Genomic DNA, 19,659 nt, shown 5'->3' with positions numbered 1-19,659 from the left:
TTATTTTATATTCACTTGAGTTGAAAAGGTTAAACCCAAATATTTTGTTATGCCCAAAGTTTATGTCAAACAAAAGCACTACAAATGTTTTTTTTTTTCAAATAGTATTTTCTGTGGTATTTTTTCCCTTTCCAAAATACCGTATTATCTTAAGACCAATATCGTATATGGTCTTGTCTCGTGAACTTTGTATATGGTCCCACCCCTACTCTTTAACTATTCAACCTCGTCCTAGTTTTTAAAATGACATTTTATGGTCTTAGTCTTGTCTTGGTCATGGGTAAGTCTTGGTCTTGGATACTTTGGTCTTGAGTACAACACCAGATTGGTTTCACTCTAGTTTTCCATTAAACTCACCCTGCACCACCACCTTGGCCAGGCTGCCTGCACTGCCCATGGAGCTGGTGGCGTAGCACATGTACTGACCAGCATCCTCAGCAGTGAGGCTGTCCAGGATGAGACTGCAGATTCCAGTTCGGTCTGCAATGATGATGTGACGTGGGTCGTCTTCCAAAGTAAGACCATCTATGAAAATGACATTATAACTTTTAGAGACAGAACTACATTGGCAGCAAAGCTCAGAATATGCATGTGAATGAAAAGACTTGACTACTGTGAAAACAGAGACAATTTCCATTAATATTCTGCTACTCTATCTACCATCAATGTGACGAAAAAAATAATGCATGAGTTTAACAGGTTTTCTCTGCATAATTGCATCTATTTTTGTTTACATGTAAAATAAGCTAAGATAAAAACTCCTATTCCAAAAAGAAGCTTCTCATACAGTAGGCTCTCACACAGTTCCTGAGATTTAACATCTTCTGAATTCTGCAGGTGAATCATTACCTTGCTGTTACATCCGGACACAAAAGTTACCTGCAAGCTTATTCTTTTATTAATTATCTTAGAGATTATGATTTATTTACCAACTGAATCTGTATCTTTTTAGTTTTAAAAAAGGAAGTTAAAAGTAACAGTAGGCTACATCCTGGAAAAAACACTTGCCATTAAAGTTAGTACCTTATTTGTTTATTAAAACACATTTATTACTTGAGCACTAGGTCCATGAATAAAAACATGCAACAATTCAAAGTACAGTTGTTTTTTTTAGCCATAAGTGTCCCAAACCTTTGAGCCAGGTGATGGACGGTTTGGGGCATCCCGATACCTTGCAGCTCAGTTTGATTGTCTGCCCTATTTTTGTTGTGTAGTCAGACAGCAGAGATTCAAACACTGGAGGGCCTGTAGTTAGGAAGCAATGCATCAGAAGACACACATAATTGTGTTTCTCAAACGTGTCCATTTCTAAATAGTGTCAGTTATATCTAATGTTATTAAGAAAACAGGTTCTCATTCTGCTTATTTCGTTTTTGCTGCCAAGGCACCACAAATCTTACAGCTAGATGACAAGCTGGATCGCTGCTGGAGCTCCTTCAGCTCTTTGAGCCAGGACAGTTTGACCAGCTGAGAGTGACCCTGCAGTGTGTACCTCCGCATCGAGCCCCTGTGCTCATGACACAAGAGCAAAGACTTCTCGTCTCCTCCCACAGACTCTCTGATTTCTATGTCATTCAGCTGGAAAAGAAATATCAGTAAGTGTGAAGAAGAGGTGAAATGTGGACAAAAACTTAACAGATTGTGAATAAGTAACAACACCTGGGATTTGATTTGTTTTAACTTCCAGGAATAAGGAATATACCTTACCTTCATTTTGTTCCTGAAGGTGCAGGTATCCTTAGTCATGCCTGTGTCTTTTTTCAACTTGCACAGTACGATGCATTCTTTAAAGAGGAAAACCTGTCTCTGATGCCCTCTAGAGGTGGCTTTAACCTCTGGCGATTCCTCCCATACTGTGAAGACTCCCTGAAATGTGTTAAGAAACAAATACTTTGAATCTAAACACAATGGAGGTTAAAGCCTGCATTTGTACCTGTCGCACAGGCTCCCCCAGAGCAGTCAGAGGAGCGGGGTAGTTCTCAATGAGGGACACTTGGTGCAGGTTGTTGGACCTCCAAGGTAGGCAGGACACCACGGAAAAGGCATCCTCCAACAGGTAACAGCTCTGACCACTTTTAGCTTTGTTTTTGATTAATTCCTACAAATTAAAGTTCAGATGAAACATCGGGAAGTGAGGGGTTAAACACGGCTTTTAAACATCACTGAGAATGTATCCGCACATAAAGGCTTCTAAGGGTTATACAATAAAATAAAACAAAATATTAATTTATAAAGAACATTCTGTTTCCAAGGAACAAATTTAAATTGACAACGTAGTAAGTTTTGTGTGTATACAGCAATTACACACAAATCAGTCTCAGAGCTGACCTTCAGCAAAGCCTGATAGGTTTGAATCCTCTCTATCGGTTGCTGCAGGAAAGTGAGCACATCCATGGCAGGAGCTTCTGTCCTACCAGGTTCTGTTAAATCCTACAAAAAATATAAAGATTATGCGTTAAACATGTTAAATGTATGTATTTATATTTAGCCATGTGCAGTATTTATTTCTTAGATGGAGTTTGTTACCCTAAAATATTGCTGGATGGCCTTGTCAGTGATGCTGGCCTCTGCTTGTGTTTGTCCCACCATGTAGTGAAGATACTTTTCAAAGTCCTCCGTGTGTTTGATCAGTTTCATGGCCACGTCGTCATCTGTGGAACAGTCTCTCAGCCCAGGAAGGATGGAGCTAAAGGTGCACAGTGTGACCCAATCATTCATATGTGTGTGTGTGTGTGTGTGTGTGTGTGTGTGTGTGTGTGTGTGTGTGTGTGTGTGGTGTGTGTGTGTGTGTGTGTGTGTGTGTGTGTGTGTGTGTGGGGTGTGTGTGTGTGTGTGTGTGTGTGTGTGTGTGTGTGTGTGTGTGTGTGTGTGTGTGTATGTGTGTTACCGTTCATGTAAGGACACAATGTCTTTCACATTTCTGAACACAATTTCTTTCTGGTTGAGGACATTCATGGGGACGTGGCGACTTGTATCCAGTACATTCAGCTGGTGAGTGATGAATGACTTCATCTCTTTTACAAACTCTTCCTCTCCATCAACCAGGCCTTGGATCAACTGACTGAAAATGGATAAGAAACAACTAAGTTTGGTTAATATTTTTCCGGTTAGTACAAACAAATACAGAAAGAAAAACAATCAAGAAATACAGACGTATGTAATATATATTTGTCAACGCTGAGTCAACATACAATTCAAACTAAGGAATTCTGTAACATAGGTTCTTGGTAAAGGTCATCTACGCCATTGTTTTACTGGTTACCTCAGAGTTCTCCTGTACTCTTCACCTGTTGACCCAATACCCAACTCAAGATCTTCTTGTGGTGCTCTCAATTGTGGGAAATTCTCCTGTAAGTAACATTCATTTACTGACAGTTGTGTTTTTTTTGTCATCTTAAAAACCCAAACCAATGTAAAAGATACTCTACCTTTCTCTTCTTCTCCAGGTAGGCTGCACACAGCCATCCCTGTCTAGCTGGGTTGGTTTTTGTGGGTTTAGTCCTCACCAACCACTTATCAGGATGGACAGAGTCCAGGACCTCTACAAACTGACCCTCTTTCAGAATGAAGCTGTCTTTGTTTTCAGTGTTTGGACTGCAGTCGGCTCGAGCTACATACATTTCAAATGTCTGTTGATGGAAAAAACCCAAATAATTATATCTCAAGATTTATAGCCTACTTTTTAATGTTGTGTCTAAAATAGGTCAGGTTTTTTTACATTTACGCATAACAGAGCACACGGAGGACCAGCTCTGCCATAATAAAAAATAAATGAATTAATACCTACAAATCATTAATAAATAAATGAATAAATAAATCACTCAATACTTAAATAAATAAATACATCAGTTAATACCTAAACATATAGACCATAAATGTTATTTATTTTTAATTATGGCAGAGTTTGTCCTCCGTACACATGTGACCCTTGGGGAAGGGATGAACAATTATAACATCATAATCCTGCTTAACTCTAGACAATACGTCCTATCCGAAGTGCTAAACAGTGTTTTGTTGTGTTGTAGCCACAATTACTTTAAAGTTGAATCCAGCTGTAAACGAGCAAGTATGTCAAAAATACCTCTTTTCTGTCCTCCTCCCCTTCAGACTCCGTTTCAGACACAGTACTAGTTAAAGGTGTGAGAGCACGGGCGTGCTTTGGTGATGGCACCCTCAGTTTATTTTCTTGGGGATCTAAAAATAAAGTGAAATAATTCCTTAGTATACCTGCTATAGGATATAGATTTCCTTCAACTTCACTCACCTTTAACCGTCAGTAGTTTCTTTTGAGGTTGCAGAGCTGCTGTCTGCACCTTATCAGCCTTGGATGCTGCTCCATCTGGTTTTGGTGCCTCCCTATGATGATATTTATTAATATTTACAGGATTTGAGATTGAAACAAGGATAAAGATTGTCCTTACTCTGGACTGTGAACCTTTGGTACGGCTGAGGCGGTGTCGAAAGGTTCCATTATGTCTGGAGCCGTGTCATAATCGGACGGACTGGACACTGTCGAAAGTGAGGAGAAAGTGTTAAACCAGTTCAAACTATTGAAGAGCTTTGAGTTAATGGATGTTTTTATTTATTACTGACTGGAGCTCGCAGTAATCAGTGATGATCGTCGCTCCTGTGTGCTGATCAGTGTGTTCTGTTCTGTCAGGTTGTAAGCTTCCCACAGTGAGACGTTCACATTTTCCACATAGTTTCCAGTATTTTCAGCTGAATTTAGAGCATCCTCAGGCAAAATCTCTCTTTCATCCTTTGTTATTTGTGGAGCTAGCTGCAAGGGAGTAATGGCTGCTAGTGGAGGATGTACAGGTTTCTGTGCTAAAGGTGCAGGTTGGAGACTTTGTACTACTGTAATATTTCCATTGTAGGACGTCATACCAAACTTATTAACTGCTTCACAGGTATAAATCCCGCTGTCACTACTGACTAGGTTTTTTATGACCAGTTTGCACTCCCCATTCTCTGAGGTCTTGATTCGACACCGTTGGTCATTGGTGATTGGTTGGCCATTTTTAAGCCAGCGGACTGAAGAGGCTTTTCCATCTACAACGCACAGAAGATTGAGTGTACCATGAAGATCTGCACTCTGGTTTTTGAACACTTCCTTAAAGACTGGTCGCATCTCTCTTCGAGTTTTGTAGCCTTTGAATGCAGCCTGGATTTTGACTGCAGCTTCTTGCATCTGGGGCTCATCCTCAAAATCGTTGCTGGTTTCTAGGACCGTCTCTGAGGGAAGCAGCTGAACTGTAGGTCCTTCAGCCAACAAGCGAGTGAACTCGGCCTCATAATGGGTGTCTGGTAACTCAGACAAAGCTTCAGTGAAAGTTTCATCTTCGGAAATGTAAAGGAGAGGAATATCCTGTGCCATTTTAGTTGACTGTTGATCTTCTCGTCTTCTCATTGGCTCAACTGCCACTTTCATTTCTGGCTCCACTCCGAGTTCCTTTATCATGGGTTTAACAGACTGCTTTATTGGAACCTTCACCTCCTTCTCCATACCTAGAGTAATCTGTTTAACATCATTTTTATTGTTGTCCATTTCCTCCTCAGCCTGTTTCCACTGGGATTTGTTAGCCTGTTTTGTTGGATGCTCCTGATCTGTTTTTATAACCGCTTTCATCAGCGTTTGCTCATCCTGGTCTGTCTCTGTGTCCCTGGAAGCTTGCCTTTCCATCCCCGCCTTTACTTTAGTTTTCATTCTTACGGGTGGCTTTGGAGCAGGAATGTCTGTTTCCCTCTCTGTGGATTGTTTATATTGTTCTACTGGCTTTTTGTCCACGTTGGGTCTCTTGTTCAGTGATGTTATATTACTGTCTGTCTCTGTAACTATTGGTATGTCAACAAGATTTTTCTCTTTTTTGTCCACGTTGGATCTCTTGTTCAGTGATGTTATATTACTGTCTATCTCTTTAACTGTTGGTATGTCAACAAGATTTTTTTCTTTATTGTCCACGTTGGGTCTCTTGTTCAGTGATGTTATATTACTGTCTGTCTCTTTAACTGTTGGCATGTCAACAAGATTTTTCTCTTTTTTGTCCACGTTGGGTCTCTTGTTCAGTGATGTTATATTACTGTCTATCTCTTTAACTGTTGGTATGTCAACAAGATTTTTTTCTTTATTGTCCACGTTGGGTCTCTTGTTCAGTGATGTTATATTACTGTCTGTCTCTTTAACTGTTGGTATGTCAACAAGATTTTTCTCTTTATTGTCCACGTTGGGTCTCTTGTTCAGTGATGTTATATTACTGTCTGTCTCTTTAACTGTTGGCATGTCAACAAGATTTTTCTCTTTTTTGTCCACCTTGGGTCTCTTGTTCAGTGATGTTATATTACTGTCTGTCACTGTAACTGTTGGTATGGCCACAAGATTTTTGTCTTTTTTGTCCACATTGGGTCTCTTGTTCAGTGATGTTATATTACTGTCTGTCTCTGTAGCTGTTAGTTTGTCAACAAGATTTTTCTCTTTAAAGTCTTCTTCAGAATTATTTCTCATATCCATTACAACCTGACGAGAGGCCTCCTTCCTTTCTTTGACCTGTGGCTTAACTTCTGCCCCTTTTGTTTTAGCTCTTACTGGTGGTTTCAGTAATTCCTCTGCTTTGTTGTCAACAGCTGATGTCCTGACAGCATGTTCCATCATTTCATTTTTAGTTGATACATCATTCAGCTGCACAACCTCATACTTCTCCCCTCTATTATTCCATTGCTCGTTACTTGGCACTTTCACCTTCATTTCCTCTTCACTTGCTTTTTCTGAGAGTTTTCTTTGTTTGGCGCTTTCAATTTCATCCCCATTTTCCTTATTGAGAATATGTCTCACAGTGTCACCTATTAGATTAGCTGGCTTACCTACTTCCTGTTTAGCTGATTCCTTCACGCTTGCATCCTCGGAGGAAATAACTTTTTCACTTTCCCATGACTTTCCTGGCTCCTTAACTTTACTTACTGGAACACTCACAAGCTCACCTGCTTTCTTATACACTTCATTATTTTTCTCCTTGTTTGTCATGTCTTGTGTAACTTTTTGAGGAACATCAGTGTTTTCCTTCACAGGTCCTGCAGGTTTGATAGCCTTTATGGCTTCAGTGTTTTGCTTAATTTGAGGTGGCTTTATTTCAAAAACTGCCTCTGCTTCACTTTCTGAACTTGCAAGGGATAATTTTCTAGTCCTCTTTTTAGGCTCAGGGGGAGCAGGTTTAGTCTCTGCGAGTCTGGGTTTCTCAGGGTCTGTTGTAGGAGATTTTAGACCTTTTATCTGTGGCAGAGTTGTTGGTGTTTCTGCCTTAGGTGGTGCTATTTGGGGTGCTGTGAATGAATGTCAAAAAAAAAGGTTTAAAAAGTTATCGTGTCATAGAGTCATTTCTAATTCCAGGAAAGACATCCAAACCTTTTACTTGCACAGTGGCCACAGTCTCAACTCTTCCTGCATTGCAGGAGTAGCTGCCGCTGTCCTCAGGTGTCAGCTCTTTGATGTTGAGCTGATGACAGCAGCCATTCAGTTTGATCTCAAACTTCCTGTTTGCTCTTAGTGGAAGTTTGTTTTTCTTCCATTGTACAGACACTCCTGGCTTAGAGAGCTCACAGTACAGGGAGGCTGTACCTCCTGCCTCCACCTCCATGCTTTGCAAATCCTTGGTAAGGTGTAGGAGCTCTGCAGAAAGAGAGAAAAGACTAAAAACCCAAATTCTTCAATATTTAACCATAAATGGTGCTTTGTAAAGTGATTTTATCTATTTATTATTTACGCATACATAATCCGGGGAGTTATTATGAGATCATGTATTAAGTTTACATGCATACATGTCTGGTGTCCACTTCCACGCACCTTTAACCGTCACAGTTGCAGAGGTCTCTGCACTTCCAGTTTGACACGAGTAACTGCCACTATCTTCAGCTTTAAGTTCCTTAATTAGGAGTTGATAGGTGCAGCCATCTTGCCTCATCTCATACTTAGTGCTTGCTCTCAATGGCAACCTGTTCTTCTTCCATTGCACAGACAGTCCAGCCTTTGACAGATCACAGCACAGGGTGGCCGTGCATCCCTCATCTGCCTCGACACTTGACAGATGTTTTTTGAAGAATGGCGGGCGCTCTAAGGATAATAATAGGATATGAAATTGCTATATACAATTTCTGATTATCTAGCTGTTCAAGATTGTGAATTTAAAAACACAAGAGATTCGTTAATGATACTGGCACATATGCAGGTACCAGTCCAAATGATATAAAGCCTGTTAAATTTACAATCCTAGATTTCCAATATGAAATTTATAAAGATAGTGATCATGGATGACTAAATTAATATATTAGTGAAAAGTCGCATGATGGCAAATGATTGCGTAAAACAACCATGAGCTTGTGGAACAAACAGGTCACAATTTGTTACAATACTTATTGAACTGAATGTTATTTTTGTTAAACAAACCGTATGCACCTTTTACTGTCACAGTTCCACTGGTCTCTGCACTTCCAGCCTCACATGAGTAGCAGCCACTGTCCTCGGGTTTCAGGTCCCTGATGTGGAGCTGAACCAGGCAGCCGTCCTGTCTATTCTCGTACTTTTTGTTGCTTCTCAGTGGAAGTCTGTTTTTCTTCCATTGCGCAGAAATCCCAGATTTAGATAGTTCACATTGCAGAGTGGTTGAACCCCCTTCCTCTGCCTCTACATTTTGCAATTTTGTCTTGAAGAAAGGTGGAAGCTCTGTAAAAGAAATAGCAATAAATCTATCGATCTGTCTATCTATCCATCTATCTTCAAATAAAATAATAGTGAAATAATTCAGTTTAGTAATGTTGTCACACTCATTACTTTTGACTTAGCTCACATAAAAAAAAGGTTAAGAAACCTTTAAATTAGATACAAATAAATAAGATTCAAATTTCAAATGTGACAATTCTAAGGGAACAGCTGGTCAACTGTCGTAAATATTTGGTGCTATGCCATTGCTTAATGACATTTAGAATATTAATCAGTAGACCCTTTGCTTTACATGAAGATAATGTGTGCTTGTCTTAAAGAGCCCTTCGTGTTTATGTGGTTTTAATGTTTAATTTTTTATTCTCTGTGAAAAAAAATCTGCTTTTACCAAAAAAAAAAAAACCACCAACCTTTAACTGTTACAGATCCAGTGGTCTCCACAGCTCCTGCCTGACAGGTGTAGACGCCACCGTCCTCCTGTTTGAGATCTTTGATAAGAAGCTGGACCACACAGCCATCCTGCTTCATCTCATACTTCTTGCTGGCTGTCAGTAATCGTCCTTGTTTACTCCAATGTACTGGTACTGGTTTAGAGAGTTCACTGGATAGAGAGGCGGTACCTCCTTCCTCATTATGGACATTTTTCAATTCCTTCTTGAAGAATGGTGGGAGATCTGTTTAACATTCAATAAATGCATTAGTGAGTACAATACAGTCTTGTCTTGTTCATGTATTACATTTGTCAGCCAATAATGTGTTCGGAAAGTTGTTTAACATTTTGGCATTCACAAATTATACAACTTTAGAGACTAGAAACTGAATATACATTTGTACAATTTGGGAATCTACAAACCTTTCACTATTAGTGTTGCAGTGCTTTCTGCAGACCCTATGTGGCAGGAGTAGCAGCCCCTGTCCTCAGGTTTGAGATCTTTGATGTAGAGCTGTGCAACACAGCCATCCTGCTTTATTTCATACTTCCTGTTTGCTCTGAGAGGAAGTTTGTCTTTTTTCCACTGGACAGACAGTCCAGGTTTAGACAGTTCACAGTGCAAGTGTACTGTACTTCCCTCATCAGCCTCCACACCTGCTAAGGCTTTCTTGAAGTATGGTGGGAGCTCTGGGGAAAAGATACAGAATGCACGTTAGTTATTTTGGAAGAGAAATGCTGGAAACACCACCATGAATAGTACAGCTACATTGATGCAGATGTAACAGTAAAACATCAAAACTGTCCAGCAGCTCACACCTTTCACTGTTACGGTGGCGGCTGTTTCCGTAGTTCCTACATGACACGAGTATTTTCCACTGTCCTCAGGTTTGAGATCCTTGATGTTGAGCCTGAGAAAGCAGTTGTCCTGTTTCATCTCATACTTCTTGTTTGCTCTCAATGGCAGCTTGTTTTTCTTCCACTGAACTGACTGCCCAGGCTTGGACAGTTCACAGCACAGAGTGACTGCTCCGCCATCCTCACCCTCCACACTTAGCAATTCTTTCTTGAAGAAGGGTGGAAGCTCTGGATGGATGCATACATGTTATGCATATGAGTTATTGCAACAGTAGTACCATATAATCTTTGTCTTTAATACTTCTTACAACAAAAAAATTAGGTTTGTGTTGCAAGGGTTGGGTTGGAATAAAAGTGCACAGTAAAATCACTTCAGATTGTGTTGTCTGTGCGTCTGTATAAGGTTACTTGCAGGTCACACTGCCAAAGGACTCATAGCATCCTTAGCAACACCATAGCAACAGGAGAAAGCAGAAAGAATGTACGTTGAAATGAGGAAACTATGAATTGTATACATAATCTGAAAGGATACTATGAAAATTGAGAATAGATTTCTCACAAGAAACAAAACTAAAGCCCCAAGCTCTCTTTATATATAGCAATTTACAGTGAAAATTTAAGGAATGTGCGCCATCTTTTACGCTTTCATAGACGTTTGTGTGTAATGTCTATGCATCGCGCAGTGGACAAGCGTAGTTACACGGTTTGGAATGAGCCTTGGTTACAACAGGACGTACCTGTCACAGACAGCGCTGCAGTGGTTTCTGCTGTCCCAGCCTGACACATGTAGTTTCCTCCATCCTCAGGTTTGAGCTCACTTATTTTGAGCTCGAGGAGGCAGCCATGTTGTTTCATCTCATACTTCTTGCTGGCTCTGAGTGGCAACTTGTTCTTTTTCCATTTGACTAAAGTGCCAACAACAGGCTTGGACAGCTCGCAGGTCATGGATACTGTTTCCTCCTCCATGGCCTCTGTGTTTTGTAACTCTTTGGTGAAAAATGGCAGAAGCTCTGGAACAAATAAATGATAGGATGATAGAAAGTAATTCCTCAAATACCAAATTTGCGTTTCAAATAGATGTGAGGCACTCAGAGAGACTGTAGTTAAAAAGCCTTTATTCCATTAGGGCTATTTAATCATAAAAACCATGCCAACATGTTTCAGCCTAATAGGACTTCATCAGGGCAGTGACAAAATGGCTGCCAAGCTACTTCCTTTAAAGATTTTCAACAGGGCACATGACCAAGTGAAAGGTTACACAATTACAATTAAAATCTGTAGAGCAGTTCATTCAGTGATGTTTAAGAACATGGAAAATGCATTATACAGGATTGATACATAGATATTTTCTAAACATGTATTAAATTAGAGCCCAGTAAAAGCTGTAAAAAAAAAGTCAAGTTCACCAATTAGACCTGAAAATTGTGTTGCTTTTAATGTATTTATCCAGAAAGACTCTCTTTGGAGGAGCAATTTGAATCTATCTCCTCCTCTGATTGAGTTTTGTATTTGCTCAATACCAGATATTTTCAGAGAGTTACAGCTACCATGATTACACTCTTTGTAATGTACAGCCATAGGATATTGTAGGTTTTCTGTTTTAATGGCATATTTATGTTCAGCCAATCTTACTTTTAGTTGATGCTTAGTTCTCCCGATGTAGAAACACCCACAGGGATATTCAAGTCTGTAACCTACACAAGTGTTGCAGTTTATAAAAGACTTAATGTCAAACCTTTTACCTGTGTTAACATCTGTAAAGTACCTGGTTCTTGTCATGTTGTCACAATGATTGCAATTTCCACATTTATGATTACCTACTCTAGAGTCTAACCAGTTCTTTTTTGTCTTTGTGGGAGGATAGCTTCTCACCACTTTATTGTTAAAGGTAGGGGCTCGTCTGAAGCTGATTGTAGGGGCATCAGGAAGGGCTTCTCTAAGAGATGGGTCACATTTCAATATATCCCAATTTCTTTTAATTATTTATTTGATTTGGTTTGCTTTGCAGCTATACTGCATCACAAAATAAACTTGATTAAGTGGCTGTTGATACTTTTGCTTTTTTAACCAGTAGCTGCTCTCTAGGAAGACCTTTTTCTTTGTTGTAAGCTGTGTCACTAGTCTTTTTTGGATATCCTCTCCTCAAATCTGTGGCTCAGATCTCTGGCATTTTTCTCAAAATTATTAGTTAAATCACAGATTCGTTGAACTCTCTGAAACTGGCCAGAAGCAGAAGGTATGTTGTCAATAAGCCAAGGAGGGTGGAAACTGTCTGCTGTCAGAGTGGTTGTATGTAAGTCACCAACATTATCTTTTAAGATCTTCAGATCAAGGAAATTGATATTGTCTGATGAAAAATCAAGACTTAACTTTAGGTTGTTGTTTGTTTTATTGAGATGTGAATGAAAAATCTGAAGCTATGAAAAGGATACTATGACAATTGAGAATACATTTCTCACAAGAAACAAAACTGAAGCCTCAAGCTCTCTTTATATATAGCAATTTACAATGAAAATTTAAGGAATGTGCGCCATCTTTTCCGTTTCTCAACGGGACTGACTCGGCGGTCACATGACCTGAAGTATGCCCAATATACTCAACATCTGCCCATGGGCAGATGTAGTCTTTGTACGCTTTCATAGACGTTTGCGTGTAATGTCCACGCGTTGCACAGTGGACAAGCGTAGTTACACAGTTTGGAATGAGACTGGGTTACAACAGTACGTACCTGTCACAGACAGCGCTGCAGTGGTTTCTGCTGTCCCAGCCTGACACATGTAGTTTCCTCCATCCTCAGGTTTGAGCTCACTTATTTTGAGCTCGAGGAGGCAGCCATGTTGTTTCATCTCATACTTCTTGCTGGCTCTGAGTGGCAACTTGTTCTTTTTCCATTTGACCAAAGTGCCAACAACAGGCTTGGACAGCTCGCAGGTCATGGATACTGTTTCCTCCTCCATGGCCTCTGTGTTTTGTAACTCTTTGGTGAAAAATGGCAGAAGCTCTGGAACAAAGAAAAGATAGGATGATAGAAAGTAATTCCTCAAATACCAAATTTGAGTCCTCAAGTCATCAAGTTCTAAAGGGTCATTGAATTTTAAGAGAATGCAAATATTATTTTTGAACATAGTAATAACTTACTATAAAGGTTAAATACATTTACCAGCATATATGTCATATAATAATAACTGTTTGTTTTTTAATCATTTTGAACAATTACTTGCAAAATGTACAAAATAGTTTCTTATGACTTTAATCAACTGCATTGGAAGGAAAGCTTGGATTCTTATTCATTCATTGATTTTATCTTTTTAGGGTCGTTATAGACTGTGCTGATATATACAGGGCATTCTGGCACTCTTAAGGCTCAAAATACTTTCCACAGTGGGAGTCAGTAAAGGGAAAATAGCACATCATAGTGACACTAAAATCTTCACTAACCAAATATAACAGTTGACAGGCTGTTTCCTGTGAGCTCTCAGACCATGCATTTGTACAGGAATTTATACAATATATTTAGTGAGTTTTGAATAACATTTTACCTAAAAAAAAAGCTAAAAAGAAGTGTGTGGGTATATGTAAGAAGATACGTTTTTTGGGGTGCGTGTGGGTTAAGTGGTGGCATGTGTGCTTGTATAGTTTTTCTCAGAAGAGTCTTGCTTCCAACAGCAATCCATATAAACATGTATTTTTGATTGGCGTGAATGAGTGTATAAAAAGTTGTCCGTCTATATGTGCGGCCCTGCAACGAACTGGCAAGTGCTCGCTTAATGTGAGCTGGACAAAGGCACCAGCAGGCCTATCATAACCTGAGTGCAAGAAACAAGTTGGTATAGAAAACTAAAGGATGGATGAATTAATGAATGAATGGATGAATGGATGGATGGATGGACTTGCATCCTGGTCTTCCATGCACACACCATTCACGGTCAGAGTTGCAGTAGTCTCAGCTGATCCAGCTTGACACGTATAATTCCCACTATCTTCCAGTTCAACCTCCTTTATTTTCAGACCAATCAGGCAGCCCTCCTGCTTCATCTCATACTTATGGCTGCTGGCTCTCAGGAGAAGCTTGTTCTTTTTCCATTGCACTGAAATATATGGCTTGGAAAGCTCACAGCTGAGGTTTGCTGATGTTCCTTCATCAGCTTTCACATTTTGCAATCCTTTCTTAAAATATGGAGGAAGCTCTGAAAAGTTAAGAAAACGGTATATAAAAATGTTTTGTTTCTACTGAAATCAAGAACATTTACATCTCTTCATTAATATAAAATATGATTTGTCCTGTTAAGCGTATCTTCTATTCAGCCCACCTTTCACAGACACATTTGCAGCAGTTTCTGCACTTCCTGCTCGACAGCTGTAGCTGCCTTTGTCTTCAGGCGTGAGTTCATTGACGAGAAGCTGCAGAATACAGCCGTCTTGTTTCATTTCATACTTCTGACTTGCTCTCAGAGGCAGTCTGTTCTTCTTCCACTGCACTGACACCCCAGGCTTAGACAGCTCACATCGTAGAGAGGCTGAACCTCCTTCCTCTGCCTCCACACTTTTCAATTCTTTTTTGAAATATGGAGGAAGCTCTGGAGGAGAGCATTAGAAATGGAAAAAAATTTACAATAATATGATTTAGTACGAACGTGAAATTAGTATATGAGTCCTCCCCCACCATTCACATAGACGGTTGCCATGGTCTCTGCGCTCCCAGCTTGACATGAATAGCTGCCACTGTCTTCAAGTTTCAGCTCCTTGATTTGGAGCTTCAAGAAGCAACCGTCCTGCCTCATCTCGTATTTCCTGCTCGCTCTGAGTGGCTGCCCGTTCTTCATCCACTGAACTTGGACACCGACTTTCGACAGTTCACAATACAAGGAAGCAGAACATCCTTCGTCAGCTTCCACACTCTGCAACTCTTCCTGGAAAAATGGAGGACTCTCTGGAGAGGACATCAACCGTAAGTAAATAAAAATGCACAAGAAACAGTAATTAATGACTTATGAAATGTTGAAATTCAAAATGTATTCACCTGTCACTGTAAGTTGGGCAGAGCTCTGCACATCTCCTGTATCACAGGAGTATGTTCCAGTATCCAGGGGATCCAGGTCATGAATAAGCAGGAGATTAACATTTCCTTCTTTACGCATCTCATATTTGATGCCATATTGAAGAGGAATGTGGTTGCGTCTCCATGTGACTAAGGTGGTGAAGTCAGAGGTAGTGCATTTTAAAGTTGCTGTCTCTCCTTCCATGGCCACAGTGTCTTGAGGTTTCTCTTCAAATAAAACTAAAATATAAAAAAGAAACCCTCACTGAGACAAGTTGGGAAGCCAAACAATAAAAGAGCCAAACGTGAGAGACTGTTCACCTTTGGCTTTAGGAAGAACCAGCAGACGTGCAGACGTCTTCTCATCACCGACCACAAATGTTACAACACCCGTCTCCTCAGGTGTTGTCATTGTAAGAACAAGGCGGTGCTGGCGGCCGTGGTGCATCATTTGGTTCATCTCGTTCTTCTGGAGAGGACTGGAGCCGAGCCACCAGACCCCCTCGGTTACATCTGCGTGGCTAAGCTCACAAACGAACACGGCGTCCTCGCCCGCAGTCACTGTCATGTCTTTCAGCTCCGTGACAATTCTAACGCGCTCTATACAGGAAGATAGAGCTACATCAACTGAACTTGTAGAAAGTAATTACTGTATCACAGCACTTTTTAAAAAAATAATTTGTCTATACAAGTATGTGACTAAGAGACCAGCTACCCTGCAGTGAGCACCTACCCCTCACAACCAGTTTGGCGGTCGTCTTCTTGCCTCTGGTGATACAGCAGTACTCTCCAGTATCTTTTAGAGACAACTTCTTGATCTCCAGAGTGTGAGTCCATCCTTTTTTCTTTATGATATATTGTTCTCCATCTTCAACCGTGATATTGTCTTTCTTCCAAGTGACAGGGACATTAGCACTGGATACCTCACAGGACAGAAGCACAGATTTGCCCTCCATAATGGCTTGGCTTTCCAATTCCTTCTCAAAGAACACTGAAGCTGCCGCTGAATAAAGAATCAAAAAAGGGACACATTCTGGTATTAGTAAAAAGTGTTTGTTTATAAAACAGCTTGGAAAAACTAAGATCATCCAATTCTTAAAGAGTAACTAAACCCTGAGTTATTGGCTGACATAAGTCTAGGCTGGAATTTCCAAAAATGCCTTGATTATGGGCGGGGCTCCTGGAGCAGTTAACACACACCCAGTATATACTATAAAATCCCCAAATAACAATCACTATGCTAAATACCATCTCATTACCCACTATACCTCTCTATTTGCAATTATCTCAATCCAACCTACTCGCCACCAATTGCAGAGTCAACAGTTGCTAGTTTTTATTGGAGGGGCGGGGCCAACAGTGGTGATTTGTGACTTAAGAAGCCACCGAAATGTCACAAACCACCATTCTCAGCCAATGGCAACATTTCCTTGTAATAGCCAGGTTTCATTCTTACATTTTAATGACAAAGTATGCCAAATTGAAATACTTGATCTAAAAAGTCAAAAGTCAGACTTGGATCAATCAACAAAACTACTTCATAGCCAAATACTGTACATTTGTTTTCAGCGGGAAAAAGTATTTTTGGGGTTGAATTATTCTTTAAGGTAATGCAATGCACACATATTAAAAAAAACAACAACAAAAAACCAAACAATATACTTATTTTCTAAACAGAAAACACAAATGAGATTAATTCAACATATACCTCGAACATTGACTTCTGCTGACGTCTTCTGCCCCCCAAAGACACAACTGTATTCCCCAACATCCTCAGGCTGGATGTTTTTGACTGTCATCTCAGCCACATTTCCCTTCTGACTCATCTGATATCTCGCTCCATGACAAAGCTGGTCTTCACCCTTCCACCAATGCACAGGCACCCCAGCCTTGGACAGTTCACAGCGCAGGGTCACTTTGCCTCCCTCCGGGGCCTCCTGATTCTTGAGACCCATTTTGAAAGTGAGAGGAATAGCTGTGGATGAAGAAGAAGGTTAAGTAACACTAATGAATAAAAAAGATAAGAACACTCTTTAATTAATCATTATTTGCTTTAAAAGCAATAAAAAGTAGCAAAATGTTATAAAACATTTTACATATTAAAATAAAATGTTTCTGTACAAAAACAAATTGAGTTAAGTAGTCCAACTTATCTCCTCAAAGGAGAAAAATGCACAAACACATTTGTCATTCCATGTTGTTAGATATCTTAAACGAGGGAAATGCACATCCACGCTCTGCCGGTTGTCTCTTACTTGTTACTGTGACATTGGCAGTGGTCTTGGCCTCTCCATAGGTACAGCTGTAAAGGCCGCTGTCCTCCAGTTGTGTGTTTTTAATAATTAGCTCCATGATGTTGTTTCGGTTTTTAATTTGATACTTGAAATCACTCTTCAAAAGTTCTTCGCCTTTCCTCCACTGCACAGCAAGGCCGGGCTTAGACAGCTCACAGCTCAGTGTTATACTGTTCTCCTCCTCTACCTGCAAGTTTCTTAACTTTGTCTTGAACGTGATGGGAGGGGCTGCAAGGCAAGTGACCACGGAGGGGTTATTTTGTTATTAACTACAAAAGTGATATTATTTTTATCAGGCTTGAACTTGTTACATGTATTATTGTACTGTTAAAAGAAAAGACGCATGCACAAAAAAAATAATAATAATGATGCTATTGCAGTTGTCTTACCTTTGACCGTCAGTTCAGCTGTTGATTGGCTGTCTTTAGTTTTGCAGGTATATTTCCCAGCATCGCTCTCCTCGATGCAGTTTATAGTGAGTTTGTTGAAGCAGCCCTCCTGAGTCATCTCATATTTGTAACCTGGCTTCAGTATGACCCTTCCTTTCCTCCAGTCCACAGTAGCACCTGGTTTGGTGAGCTCACAGCAGAAAACTCCACTGTCACCCTCCTTCACCTCCAAATGTTCAACCTCTTGTTTGAATGTGATTGGAAGCGCTGATGGAAATAACAGTGTTCAAATCTTTTACAACCAGCCTGAATCATGTACTAAGTACCTTTCTGACTGAGTGAATCACATTAAAGCAGAACTAAGTAACTTGCGCTCCCTCTAAAGGTCCCTTTTGGTTATGTCACTGTCGTAAAAACTCCACACCCCCCGCCGCCTGCCCCACCCCACAGCTACATGTGCACCTTTGCTCTCCCAAGACGATAGCAAAAAAAATTAATGAATGATGTGGGAGTAATATGGAAGAGCGTGTGGAAATGGATAGATAGATAGATAGATAGATAGATAGATAGATAGATAGATAGATAGATGATGGATATTTGTGTGTGTGCTGCCTGATGGAGCGCTGGGTTGCGTGTGAGTGTGCGTGTGCGTGCCGGTTGCGCAATCACACACACTGTCGTTGCGGTGTGTGTTGCTGCTAAGCTGTCACTGTATGGAATTGCTCCGTTTCTCTGACAAAGGTCTTCTCCTTTTTTTGCCGGTTCCGCCACAATATACAGTATGTTTGTGAAAAGTGAATTTGTAGACAACCGTGTGCAGCCACGGGGCTGGTCATAATCTATCATTAGTTTGTATTGGGCTGCTGTAAAGCAGTGCGTCTTGCCACCGGGTAAGGGAAAGTTGCAAGTGCTGTTTTCTGGCCAGAAACAGCAGGGAGAGATGAAAGACCCCTCAATCACCCCTTAAACACTTGTATTACTCTTACAGGGACCATGAGAAGGATTTATTAAGGTGAAAAAGTTACTGAGTTCTGCTTTAATTCCTTGCTGAGTAGTTTGTATATTATGAACAGCTGAGGCAAAGCCTACCTCTTACTTTGATGTCAGCTGAAGTCACAGCCGCACCAACAGAGCAGCAGTACTCTCCTGCATCTGCAAGAGTCAAATCTCTAATCACCAACTCAACCACCCGACCCTCTTGTTTCATCTGATACTTTTCTCCGTCTTTCAGCAGTTGAGCGTCTCTCCACCACTCCACAGAGACACCTGCCTTGGAGAGCTCACACCGTAAGGTCACATGACCCTCCTCCACTACTTCCTGGTTCTTCAACTTCTGCTTGAAGGATACAGGGATGGCTGGAGAGAGGAATCACAAGAAAACTGAAAGTGTTAAATGTCGACATGACCACAGTGTTGTTGTTTTTTAATGGATGAGCACGGCCCCTTACCATTAATAATGACAGTTGCTGTAGTTTTTATATCCTCGCAAACACAAACGTATGTGCCACTGTCTTCAGGAAGGCTTTTCCTTATGAGAAGCTCTACTGTAGAGCCATTCTGCTTCATCTGGTATTTCTCTCCACTGGTCAAAATAGTGTCTCCCTTCCTCCACTGCACTGAAACACTGGGTTTGGAGAGCTCACATGAGAGAGTCACTCCACTGCCTTCTTGAATCTGAATATGTTTCAGCTCCTGAATGAATTTGATTGGTCGTTCTGGAAAAAGTTTGCATTACATATCAGTTTGCGCAACAACCCTAATCTAATCTAAGAATTTGACAAAATAAACAATACACACAGGATTTAACACATTGACAATATACTGTATACCAGAGATGGACAACTTCTATCAGAGCGGGGGCCACAAAAATGTGATTGTCTGAGCCGAGGGCCACATTATCAACATTCATGTGATCATTTAGAATAATGACTAATATGAACATT

The 19,659-nt window shown here is 40.4% G+C and overlaps 1 protein-coding gene across 5 annotated transcripts in view; it reads right to left on the bottom strand.

Annotated features, from left to right (window-relative positions):
• Positions 1-19,659, bottom strand: part of obscna (obscurin, cytoskeletal calmodulin and titin-interacting RhoGEF a) — a 50,462-nt gene that overhangs the window by 17,117 nt on the left and 13,686 nt on the right. For 4 of the 5 annotated variants that reach the window (XM_028445263.1, XM_028445265.1, XM_028445264.1 and 1 more), the window contains 33 exons: positions 19,165-19,431; positions 18,806-19,072; positions 17,717-17,983; positions 17,289-17,555; positions 16,742-17,008; positions 15,767-16,036; positions 15,355-15,633; positions 15,016-15,273; positions 14,659-14,925; positions 14,306-14,572; positions 13,913-14,182; positions 12,724-12,996; positions 10,733-11,005; positions 9,957-10,223; positions 9,561-9,827; positions 9,118-9,381; positions 8,444-8,710; positions 7,835-8,101; positions 7,397-7,660; positions 4,594-7,314; positions 4,422-4,509; positions 4,265-4,356; positions 4,082-4,194; positions 3,429-3,629; positions 3,263-3,348; positions 2,888-3,061; positions 2,527-2,686; positions 2,329-2,430; positions 1,934-2,098; positions 1,708-1,866; positions 1,401-1,578; positions 1,132-1,245; positions 358-525 (listed from right to left, as the gene is read on the bottom strand). In XM_028445263.1, the coding sequence (XP_028301064.1) occupies positions 358-525; positions 1,132-1,245; positions 1,401-1,578; positions 1,708-1,866; positions 1,934-2,098; positions 2,329-2,430; positions 2,527-2,686; positions 2,888-3,061; positions 3,263-3,348; positions 3,429-3,629; positions 4,082-4,194; positions 4,265-4,356; positions 4,422-4,509; positions 4,594-7,314; positions 7,397-7,660; positions 7,835-8,101; positions 8,444-8,710; positions 9,118-9,381; positions 9,561-9,827; positions 9,957-10,223; positions 10,733-11,005; positions 12,724-12,996; positions 13,913-14,182; positions 14,306-14,572; positions 14,659-14,925; positions 15,016-15,273; positions 15,355-15,633; positions 15,767-16,036; positions 16,742-17,008; positions 17,289-17,555; positions 17,717-17,983; positions 18,806-19,072; positions 19,165-19,431 (9,609 nt within the window). The remainder of the gene's footprint in view (positions 1-357; positions 526-1,131; positions 1,246-1,400; positions 1,579-1,707; positions 1,867-1,933; positions 2,099-2,328; positions 2,431-2,526; positions 2,687-2,887; positions 3,062-3,262; positions 3,349-3,428; positions 3,630-4,081; positions 4,195-4,264; positions 4,357-4,421; positions 4,510-4,593; positions 7,315-7,396; positions 7,661-7,834; positions 8,102-8,443; positions 8,711-9,117; positions 9,382-9,560; positions 9,828-9,956; positions 10,224-10,732; positions 11,006-12,723; positions 12,997-13,912; positions 14,183-14,305; positions 14,573-14,658; positions 14,926-15,015; positions 15,274-15,354; positions 15,634-15,766; positions 16,037-16,741; positions 17,009-17,288; positions 17,556-17,716; positions 17,984-18,805; positions 19,073-19,164; positions 19,432-19,659) is intronic. The other variant, XM_028445266.1, reaches the window with a different exon arrangement.

This window comes from Gouania willdenowi, chromosome 4, assembly GCF_900634775.1.
Source record: "Gouania willdenowi chromosome 4, fGouWil2.1, whole genome shotgun sequence".
Lineage (NCBI taxonomy): Eukaryota > Metazoa > Chordata > Actinopteri > Blenniiformes > Gobiesocidae > Gouania > Gouania willdenowi.
The sequence above is the reverse complement of the archived record's forward strand: the minus strand, read 5'-3'. Positions and strand labels throughout refer to the sequence as shown.